The sequence below is a fragment of the Anticarsia gemmatalis genome, chromosome 10, assembly GCF_050436995.1.
Source record: "Anticarsia gemmatalis isolate Benzon Research Colony breed Stoneville strain chromosome 10, ilAntGemm2 primary, whole genome shotgun sequence".
Lineage (NCBI taxonomy): Eukaryota > Metazoa > Arthropoda > Insecta > Lepidoptera > Erebidae > Anticarsia > Anticarsia gemmatalis.
In genome coordinates, this window is record NC_134754.1 from 13,575,043 (window position 1) to 13,586,588 (window position 11,546).

General features: G+C 41.3%; 1 protein-coding gene across 1 annotated transcript; it reads left to right on the top strand.

The window, feature by feature from the left end:
• The first annotated feature begins 235 nt into the window (after window positions 1-235).
• On the top strand, window positions 236-4,173 carry LOC142976135 (leukocyte antigen CD37-like). The gene is made up of 3 exons (XM_076119374.1): window positions 236-477; window positions 876-1,229; window positions 2,076-4,173. Exons 1-3 carry the CDS (start codon window positions 412-414, stop codon window positions 2,448-2,450), a joined length of 795 nt encoding a protein of 264 aa, XP_075975489.1. The 5' UTR covers window positions 236-411; the 3' UTR covers window positions 2,451-4,173.
• The last annotated feature ends 7,373 nt before the right edge of the window (window positions 4,174-11,546 follow it).

Genomic DNA, 11,546 nt, shown 5'->3' on the forward strand with positions numbered 1-11,546 from the left:
GCATTGGAAACCCCACTTAATGCAATTGTCTATGGCTCGCTGAAACAATTAAATCACAGATTCATTAAATAGGTATCATGTATTATTACAGAATTCATCACTAAATTTATATTAAACTTTTATAAAAAGGGCACTGTAAATGTACCCGATAGTCATATGATAAGTCGAATATTTTTATAGAACCTACTACTTATTAGTAGTTTAACAAAAATGTTATCTGGCAACATTTACATTATTAATCAAAAAGCCATTGAACTGTGAATTTGTGTTTTGAAATAAATGTTTCAACAACTAGAAAGAAATACAACAACATTGTGCTTTATAAATGAAATAGTAAAAATTATATAAAACGATTGAAAGTTTATAATATTTGTATCCATTTCTGAACAGGTCGGTACCTAATCGGAAGCCATGGGTATGTCTCGGTGCTACTCGCTAATGAAATGTTTGCTGATCATTTTTAACATTATATTTTTGGTAAGTAAAGTAAAATCTTAATATTATAAGTTAGTTGACGATTAGATACTTAATCATTCGCTACAATTACGAGTTTCATTTTTAACTCTTTATTGCTTGTCATTCGGTTCGCCTGCGTTTCTACTCTATAATTTATTTCTCTTCGACAATAACTAACCGTAACCTGTCATCGTCTCTAAACCTCTTTAGTATAGCTTCGATACCGTGTCAATATCGTCGGAATATACATGAAAGGATCACAGGCAGCCATAAGCGCGCGTGGTCCGCCCAATGTTTACACGAGCCGAACTGCAACGTAAACAAACACGTTAGAGCTTCCGCGAGTAACGAAGGAGCCGAGTGCAGGCGCGACACATCAACACATGTAGCAGACGCTGAGTCGAGACCCTCGGTTGCAGTGCGTGGGCAGCGGCGCGTGCGGGTTCGCGGCGTGGGCGCTGTGGGACGGGCGCGGCAGCGAGAGCGCGGCGGGGCGCGCCGGGCTGTGCGCGCTGGCGGCGTGGGGCGGCGCGCTGGCGCTGGGCGCGCTGGCGGCGCTGGCGGGCTCGCTGCGCGGCTCAGCGGCGCTGCTGGCGGCCGCCTTCGCGCTGCTGGCGCTCACGGCCGTGGCCGAGGCGGCCGCCGTGTGGTGGGGCGCGGCGCACCGGCCGCAGCTGCAGCGCGCGCTCCGCGACTCGCTGGACCACACCGTGCGCCACGAGTACGGCGTCGTGCACTCGCGCACGCAACTGCTCGACGTCATCCAGCACGGGGTCAGTCCTCTCGCTCCTCTCCCCTTCGGCCGTGTATGATACCAGAGTTTGGTAACCAGTATCATACGAAAATACCTAAATGAAAACGAAATTAGTGTTGAACTATTTCCTTGTTTCCATGTATGTTTTCAATAAAGCGAGGCTTTACAATAAGCGTAGGTACAGAATGCGATCTGATGGCTTTTACTCGGATGAAAGAGGACAATAATATAACCAGAAGTGGATAATGACATAACCAGTTAGGGTTCTCATCTCAGTATTGAGTTGGGAAACTACCCTTTTGCTTATCACAGTTTTGCCGAGTTGGTTCATAGGCAGAATGTTATATTCTTTACTGGATACTGGTTACCAAACATAATGAAGGGTATCAGAAAAATAATAAATCCTATCACTTGGATACCAGTATCCTACAACGATATTTTTTTCTTCGTATGATACTGGTTACGTAACTCTGGTATCATACACGGCCGAAGGGCTCCTCTCGCTCCTCTCGCTTCTCTTGCTTCTGCACCGTCTCTCCGATGACGCTCCGATAAGCCTGATGAACCGTCTCGCTTCCTCGAGAGCGGCCCCAATTAGCTAAAGTGGTGTCGACGTGCAAGTAGTAATCGTAGCATCCGATTCTTCACGTATCTTTTCCTATTACCGTTTCGTAACAAGGACGACAGGATCGTGTTAACGAAGGAAGTGATCGATAGCATAATATGGCATTCGAGCAGTATTGTATTCATACGTTCTATCTGACCGATTTCACCGTAAAAACCGCGACGCAAAATCGGAGGGTCATCGTTTTCGCCGTAGACCGATGTGAAACCCCAAATAACCGAAACCTCGTCGACGTTACAGCTGGAGTGCTGCGGCGCGGAGGGCCCGCGCGACTGGCAGCACTCGGCGTGGGCGCGCGCGCAACAGGAGGCGGGCGCGGACGGCGCGCTGGACCTGTCGGTGGGCGCGGCCACGGCGTACTACTGGGTGCCGGAGTCGTGCTGCGCGCGGCCCGGGGACGAGTGCGCGGCGGCGCGGCGCGTGCCGGCGGCGTCGGGCGGCGGCGCGGCGCTGCACGGCGCGGCGTGCGGGCCGCGCGTGCTAGCGGCGCTGGCGCGGCTGGCGCGTGTGCCGCTGGCGCTGGGCGCAGCGCTGCTGGCCGCGCACGCCGCCGCGCTGCCGCTGACGCTGGCGCTGTGGCTGCGCGCGCACCCGCACCGCGACTACAAGGCGTAGGCGCCGCTCCTGCGCCCGTAGAGCTTAACCAAATGTGTGTTAGTCGTAAGTCGTGTTCGTTATTCGCGCTCCTTTTACCGTGACCGACGAGTCGACGCCCGGCCCCGTTCCTCTCGCGTCGAACGATCCCGTCGCTAGGGAGGACGAAATCTAAGAGAAAGTTTCCCGAAACCTTCGCTCGTAGAGCTGTCCGTCTGACACCCACTAACTTTATTAAACCTCGTATCGGAATCTCGAAGCTCGTGGAGTTCAGTAAATGGAGCGCGTCCTATATTTTATGAAGTTCTATTCTACGTACTTATATATTTATACGATTTGATTTAACGAGTACTCGTAATACTTGTGTGTTGTATGTGTGTAAACTAACAGTGTGCGCCCGCCAGTCGTATATCCATGTTTATTTTAGTTAACAGAGAGATAGATAACTTATAGTCAGTATTGTGCGGTTATAGTAAACTTCGAAGACGTATTATCCGCTTGCCGCCAACAAAGACAGGTACAAATCGAAGGACCACTGGCTATTGTTTCAGAAACGTGTTGAACGAATAACGCACATATAATAATGATGTGCCTCTGTTTACTACTACTTATTAAGTACTAATACTAATAGTCGTAATCGTACAAATGAATACTCACACAGTGGCGTCAGCGTTGTGACGGCACTGCCATGTTCTACTGATCAAATGAGACTTTATGTTGAGACTGATTTTATTTCCTTTTTTAGTTTTTAAGTTATAACCGAGTACAAATATTTAGGAGTTATTAATTTGTTATATTATTTTCCACAAGTATACCTATATAATATAACTACATGATTATTATTATTTTTGACTGATTTTATAGATGTAAGCATAGTTGCGCCGGCCGCGCTTTATTGTTGTGTTAGTGTTGCCACACTACTTAATAGTCTCTCTAGCACTAGTCGTGTCTCAAATGCGTGTGTAAGATATTGTGTGTTTTAAACTTACTAACGATCAGAACACTGCCAGATGTTGATTGATGTTTATTAGTTATATTTACATCGTTACATTCACTTTTGGACCATTGCAGTCATAGGCTACTTATAAGTAATTGTGTATTTATTTATCAAAGTCAATGCTTTTTAAATGTCGACGAGATAATATAGTATTTTAGAAGCTTGTGTGCGTGCCGGCCGGGCCGCGATGTGTGATGTGTGTGCTGTTGTATGTAAGTTCGCGCGCCGCGGTGCTGCTGGAGTGTAGAGCCGAGCGCTCGCCCCACTGCCGTCACCTCCGTCACCTCCGTCACCTCCATCACTACCAACACTGCCGTGTCGCCTTCGCCTTATTACTCTAAGTACTAGTAATGTAACTGCCTGCATTTGCACCAGGGACCTGCGAGGGACACGTGTGTCCAAATTATACACACTTTAGTAATATCATCATATACTTAACTTTACTCTCATTTAAATGTATAAGTGATTTTTAAAAATATTTACATACTTCATAAAACCAAAGCTTTTTTTTAGTCTTTAGAAGTCAATATGGTGGTTAACTCGCACGCCCCCTGGTGGAATGTCAGCTACCCAGTGAATGGAGCTCGTTGGAGCTTCACATGTCATTGTGTATGTATGTATGTATGTATGTAGTGCGTGTAAGAAGTGTGGGAGCCGCGGCGCGCGCCCCCTGGTGCCATAGTGTCGAGCCGATAGTGAACATCACAAATTAAATGTTACGTTGAACACTAATAAATGTCTTATTGTGTACAAAACGCGCTTTATTTCGTTTATCACCCAGATACCTCCAAGTTATGTTTTATTGAGAACTTGTAGGAGATTTTTTTTAAAGGAATTCCCGCACTAGAATTGCTCTTGTGTCGCGGGGACTTTTACAAACATAAAAAACAACGAACACGAAATACAACCAGATTCGAAACAATTGTTTATGGTTCGCACAAATAATTGTTCCTTGTGGAAATCGAGCCCACGACCTCCCGACGCAGTGGTAGCAGCGTGGTGATCTAAACCTCTACGCCACGGAATATGTATGTTTTCCTTTCGCATGAATTGGAAATAAATTGTTAAAAGATAAAATATATTGACTGTGCTACAGTAAGTTACTTAAATAATTGAGGGTTTTACTTGTTCAGTATTAACCATAGTAGAGGTCAACGGCCCTTACTCATAAACGACAGCAAAGATTATTTCCAGCAGTGAAATAACAGGAAAATCATCTCAGCGACCTCTTGAAATGTAATTGTAACTAATAATAAACAATTACGTACACATAAGTACATAATATTTCGGCTACATTGAACTTAATTGAGTTTAGAAACTTTCTCACCATTCAGTAACGAATTAGTCAAGGCTGCGTACAGCGTACAGTAACAGTTGCTGTGTAACGTACGCGTACTCACAGAGCCTTGAATACAATAGAGCATCCTAAACATGACAGAAGAGTCGCAGTACCGAGCTTCTATGAATATCGGTTCGTTGATTGAGGGACAAGTTAACGTACCGTAGAAACACTTGGCTTATACCAAACAAGCGCAAGATATTATGTTTCAAACTACATCAAGAATAACGGACAGCTGATAGAACACCAATAAGTAAGTAGATAGAGCGTGTGTATGAATGTCCGGGCGCAGCGCCTGCGCTTCAACACAACTAATAAAAAAATTGGGTCAGAATCAATAAAAGCTCGTTAGATGTGTATTGTACGCGATGATATTCGGTGATACGATTCATTGTTCAATTGACGCGCTCCTTGGAGACGTTGCCTCGATGGTTGATACAAAAACACACAGCAAAGCTTTATTTAAGTACCTCATATATGTATATCTCTCTGTGCAAATTTAAATTGTCCCAATAACGTATTAACCGTAGAAAGCCGTAGATCAAGTAAATGTTACCTGCCACCGCCACTGTGCCAGTTGTTATGGGTTTGATTCCATTCCCAACGTTACACATATTTGTAATATGTGATTTCGGCTGATTTCGATTAAAAGCTGTTTATGATCTGATTGTTAATTGGTTATTTGTTTTCAAATAGACCCCCACAGCAAAATGACAAAGATTCGATTTTAGTGTGAAAATTGTCTAAAATTAATTCCATCAATATTTCATACTAGCTGACCCGCGCAACTTCGCTTGCGTCACATAAGAGAGAATGGGTAAAATTTTTCCCCGTTTTTGGAACATTTTTTACTGGTACTCTGCTCCTACTGGTCGTAGCGTGATGATATATAGCCTATAACCTTCCTCGATAAATGGGCTATCTAACACTGAAAGAATTTTTCAAATCGGATCAGTAGTTTCTGAGATTAGCGCGTTCAAACAAACAAACAAACTCTTCAGCTTTATAATATTAGTATAGACTAGCTGACCCGCGCAACTTCGCTTGCGTTACATAAGCGTTAAAAATTTTCCCCGTTTTTGTAACATTTTTCACTGGTACTCTGCTCCTATTGGTAGTAGCGCGATGATATATAGCCTATAACCTTCCTCGATAAATGGACTATCTAACACTGAAAGAATTTTTCAAATCGGACCAGTAGTTCCTGAGATTAGCGCGTTCAAACAAACAAACAAACAAACAAACAAACTCTTCAGCTTTATAATATTAGTATAGATGTATACGAATGATGATAAACTCTTTCTGCCTTCATGTTTTAGCCATAGGTACCTATATCTCAAATAATGTAATAAATTCCCAATTGTCTTGTCCATCCACAGTCGTATGGCTGACGGCTGCCATAATAGAGAGCAAAAGTGTGAATCAATGTTGATATACGGCCTGTAAGTATGGCACGGTGTGGTAGCTGTAGATGTGTCAGTAGGTACATACTTACACAACGTGCTTATGCTCGAGGTGAATCAGGAAGTCGATCAAACAGTCATCTGCATGTGATACAACGTGTGCAGCCTGCGACTTACTCTCGTACGCGATATGTCGCCACACCGCCACACATTCCTGCGAGCGACGAGCCACACACTCGACCGACTCGACCGTTGCATAAACGTCCATCATGATTCAATGAAAAGCGACACGTGCGCCGTACAAACTACATAATATCTATAAAACACGTCTGCTATGTGCTGATTGACCATATATCAAGTCAACCCGCCTGAACATCCGTGTCTAGCGCCCAGCACTCAGCAATAAGACATCAAATATACCAATGTTGAATGCAATTAGCAGGTCGCTTCGAACATGATGTATGCAGAGGAAGTAGTTGTGTCGTTAAACGTCGGCTGTGGTGGAGTGCGCCCACTCGCGACTCACGACCGACCAGTAATTGTCCTTCATTGGTATCTTAAGAGTTGGTAATTGACGGCAGTCGGCAACGAGTCCAGCGTCTTTGCGCCGCGCCGCCTGCCCTCTCTGACCGATCACCTATTGAACACAATCAAACGATTCAAACGAACGAAATAGGACACGCTCTGTCGATATTACGCAACCTTTAATCATTTTGACATTTGGTACAATTACAATTTACAGATATACTGAGTGTTCAGTAGTCGATATTAGAATCGTTGCAAGTTTCTTATATCGACATGCATGTAGGTAGGTGCTTGGGTGCTTTACTTTCCTCAGGGGTGGAAAGTTAGAAGTCGCGTACGTTTTGAAACTCACTGAACAGTTAACTTAGCTTAATTTAGTCGTACAGAAAGCGAGCAATATTTCAGTCATAGGTGTAAATGTATAATAGATGGATAATGGGTAATATCATTATGTCCTAATTCATTTTGATGCCTGTATCCAAATGCCACGGTTGAGTGGTTATGAGAATCTTGACAAAAACTATTTTTATGCCGCACTGAAATTGGTGGGGTGTTGAATCACGTAGACTGCTGTCTGTCAAAACTGTCACACATTACGAACCTATAATATGTTAATAGTTGTATGGTCGTCTTGTTACATTGCCACCACGATGACCATTCACCCACGTCATTTAGTATTGTACTGTGTTATCAACTTCCTCCCATTACTCCACAGTCTACGTGGTATCAAGATTTACATAACTGTACACTTTGAGCAAGCTACTATTTTTTTCTACAATCGAGCTTATACCTATTTTGGCTTTAATGCTCTACTTGGAGTAACTTTTAGTCTTGGGGCGACACTATAAACAGAAGGTACTATACCTAAATAGTACTGGAACTTCTTACTTACGACTGCTTACGAGTACCTAAGCTTAAGTGCTCCAGCTTGCCAAATATTGAGCACAAATTCTCGACGTCCAACGCAGACTTGATTGGTTTTGACCTACATTTTAGGGAGGCTTACAGTTTAGTAGGTCGCGCTCACTTCGTGTTTCATTCAACAATGTCTAACTTGATTCACTCTCTCACTGTCTAGTCTAAAGCATTGTTTATTACGTTACCCCAATGCCTTAGTTCCCCTTTTCGAGGACTAGGTTGAGACGCATGCATACCTACACCACAGTGCTGAGTGCATTATGCACCCACTCATCAACTATTTTTAGGTCTCATAAAATAGGGGGCGAGTGTATTACACAACCACATAACGTCTGAACCAATGATTACTTTTTATAACCTTACAACTCTTTTACGTAGAAAAGTATAATAGGTTGGTACTTGTATTATATTCACAGGTTTTTAGACAAAGAAGTAAACAGCCCAGCACAAATTTATACAATCACCCACAGTGACGTGGTCTTCTAGTCGTATAGGGAGGTATAGGTACCTACACTGTGTATAGTTAAGAAGCAAGGAGTAATGGTGCCAAAGGAACCGCAAAAGATTTAGGTATTTGTCGGTAAGGTATTTTGTGGTATTCTAAAATAGTTTGTGAAATCTATCACGAACTTCGATAGACCGCTAGAAAATTGATGTTCAACGTGTCGTTACAGAAACGAACATTTGTTTTATGTCTTGGTGTTTGGAATTAATAGCTAATAACAGCAATAAATGATTGCTGTTAGACGTAGCATTCCCGCAGCCATTTGCGAACAATATTTAGCCACATTTAGTTCAAGGATAAACACAAAATACACTGAAATGCAAGTTGCAACCGTGCAAAATTATACACAAGCTGAGAATAGAATGTAAAATAAATAAGTAGATAGAAACATGGTATTCGTTAACCATAATGGATGACATTATGTGGGCTAGTAACCGTGGTCCTGGATGTAGCAAATGTTTTACAGAAATGTAACGATCCTCACTAGAACAAGTTTAATTGATACAAAGAGCATGACAGACAATAGTTATAACTGGCACAGCGGCCAACTTTCCGCAACAGGTAGACGTAAAAAGATCACTTCGTGAAAATACCTATTACATAGACTCTATCTGTATTGTGCATGTTCTTTGTTTATAACTTCATTGTATATCTTCATATAACATGATTGTTTCAATATTACCTATTACTTAAGGCGCCTTTATATAAAACAGGGTAAAAGTCGCGACTCGCTCTAAAGTCCGTATTTTAGATTTTTTCCAATTTTATGACAGGACAGTTGGTGCAGTGACAAGTAAATCAATATAAGAGGAAGTCCAGCAGCGCTTGAGCCGAGGGAGGCTTTTATAATATTAATATTTTATTAAATAACTTTGTTTGAACTAGCATAAATCTGATTAGTTGATTTTGTTGAGTATGTTAGCTTTAAATTTGTAATTAGAACCGAATGATAATAATAATTACGAATTAGGTTTAAATAATATATATATATACAGGGTGTGGCGTAAATAATGGATAATCCTTTACCAGCGGATGGGCGACCACCCAACTGATCTAAATATCAAAATTTACCTCTGGCACAAGTATCATAGTTTTTGAGATTTTGGCCATTTTGTGTGTTTTTTAACAAAGCGATTTACGCTCGATCTTTTTGATGCTGTGATCACAATTTAAGGCTTTTTTTAAATCCGTTTTTTGCAAATAAATCCTGAATAGATGTGCTATTGAATCTACAATCTTGTTTTGTCATTACTACTTGTTTTTTATTTAAATTATGCATTGAAAGTTAAATTTTATAATCTTTCACAACTTTTGTGCAACTTTGAGCACTTGTGGTGAAAAAAAATGTATGGTGGCTTTACTGCCCACGCCATAAATAATTTCTAAATTTTATTAGAATTCTAAATTGGTATAACATGCAGCATTAATACCGATTATTGTCAAAATATTACAACGAACTTAAATTATTAACACTTTTGGCGGTCGACTAATTTTATTTTATCAGCGCGTTTAAGCTAAGTTTGCTTTCAAATATTCATGTTTATAGGGTTATTACACTATTAAAGATTATTTAGATGATAAAAAAGCTTGGAACTGTGCTGCTTCTACCAAGTCTATTTCAAAATAATGTATTACAATTTGATGAAAAATGATTTTTTTGTCAACAGAGTAGTTCTCTTTAGATTTCTAATTATCTTTATTATTTGAATAGTATTTATGTTTTGTATTTCTTTTTTTTTTTCAACACTGCACACAAGTGCTCAAAGTTGCACAAAAGTGTTGAAAAATTATAAAATTTAACTTTGAATGCATAGTTTAAATAAAAGACAAGTAGTAATAACAAAACAAGATATTAGGTTCAATAGTACATCAATTTAGGATTTATTAGCAAAAAATTTTGCCCATTATGTGTGTTTAAGAAAGCGATTTACGCTCGTACTTTTTGGTGCTGTGATCACAAATTAAGACTTTTTTTAAATCCGTGTTTTGCAATTAAATCCTGAATAGATGAGCTATTGAATCTAGAACATGCTTAGCGTGAAAAATTAAATTAGTCGACCGGCAAAAGTGTTAAAAATTTAAGTTCTTTGTAATATTTTGACAATAATCGGTATTAATGCTGCATGTTATACCAATTTAGAATTCTAATAAAATTTAGAAATTATTTATGGCGTGGGCAGTAAAGCCACCATACATTTTTTTTTCACCACAAGTGCTCAAAGTTGCACAAATGTTGTGAAAGATTATAAAATTCAACTTTGAATGCATAATTTAAATAAAAAACAAGTAGTAATAACAAAACAAGATTGTAGATTCAATAGCACATCTATTCAGGATTTATTTGCAAAAAACGGATTTAAAAAAGGCCTTAAATTGTGATCACAGCATTAAAAAGAACGAGCTTAAATCGCTTTCTTAAAAAACACACAAAATGGCCAAAATCTCAAAAACTATGATACTTGTGCCAGAGGTAAATTTTGATATTTAGATCAGTTGGGTGGTCGCCCATCCGCTGGTAAAGGATTATCCATTATTTACGCCACACCCTGTATATTGGCTTAGCCTTTGTTCCAAACTATGTTGGAGTCGGCTTCCAGTCTCACCGGATGCAGCTGGATACCATTGTTTTTTACATGGAGCGACTGCCTATCTGACCTCCACAACCCAATATCTGGGTTATAACACGATACCCTTCAGTAAGACTGGTTGTCAGACTTTCAAGCTTCTGACTACTGTTAACGACTGTCAAAGATCTTTGAAAATGACAGCCGGGACCCACAATTTAACGTGCCTTCCGAAACACGGAGAAACTCGATATGTACAAGATGGTCACCCATCCACAGAACAACCTCGGCAAGCATAGCTTAACCTCAGAGATCGATCTGCGCGGCTGTTGTTAACTAAGCCACGAGCTCCCCTCGTGTAGTAGTAGTGATGTAGTATATACCTAATCAAATAAAATTTCTGGTTGGATGTTCTTATGCTAATATTTAGTGAAGGGCATTGATAGGGGTAATGAGTAAGTAATTAGCGGTCGCCGGGTGAACCCACGGTAGAGCGGCTGCAAAGCTACGCGGGCGAAGCGCACCTGCGTCGGTGAGTTGCGTGGCGCCACAACAGTAACTGTGCGAGCTTGCACGATGCTCCGCGCGCCCGCCGCGGCCGCCCTGCGAGGCTGTGACGATCGCACGCACGCCACGCGCGACCCGCCCGCGCCACCGACCGCCACTCACGCCACGCGGCAATACACAACAGACAGACAGAAGGTTAACTAAATATTGTATTCTTGAAAAAAAATACGTGTCGATATTGCTTGGTGTACCGTTAATGGAACATGTCCTCTATAGATATAGGAAGTACAAAACATGGGTTTGCCTTTTACTAATGTTTATTAACATGAAGAAGGTAGGTACGTCTGCTAAATTACGGT

Excerpts from the sequence above, each read along its gene's own strand:
- LOC142976135 (XM_076119374.1), top strand. The coding sequence starts at position 412 with ATGGGTATGTCTCGGTGCTACTCGCTAATGAAATGTTTGCTGATCATT. Across the intron at positions 478-875 it reads TTTTTAACATTATATTTTTG|TGCGTGGGCAGCGGCGCGTG; the intron begins GTAAGTAAAGTA and ends CCTCGGTTGCAG. Across the intron at positions 1,230-2,075 it reads TCGACGTCATCCAGCACGGG|CTGGAGTGCTGCGGCGCGGA; the intron begins GTCAGTCCTCTC and ends TCGACGTTACAG.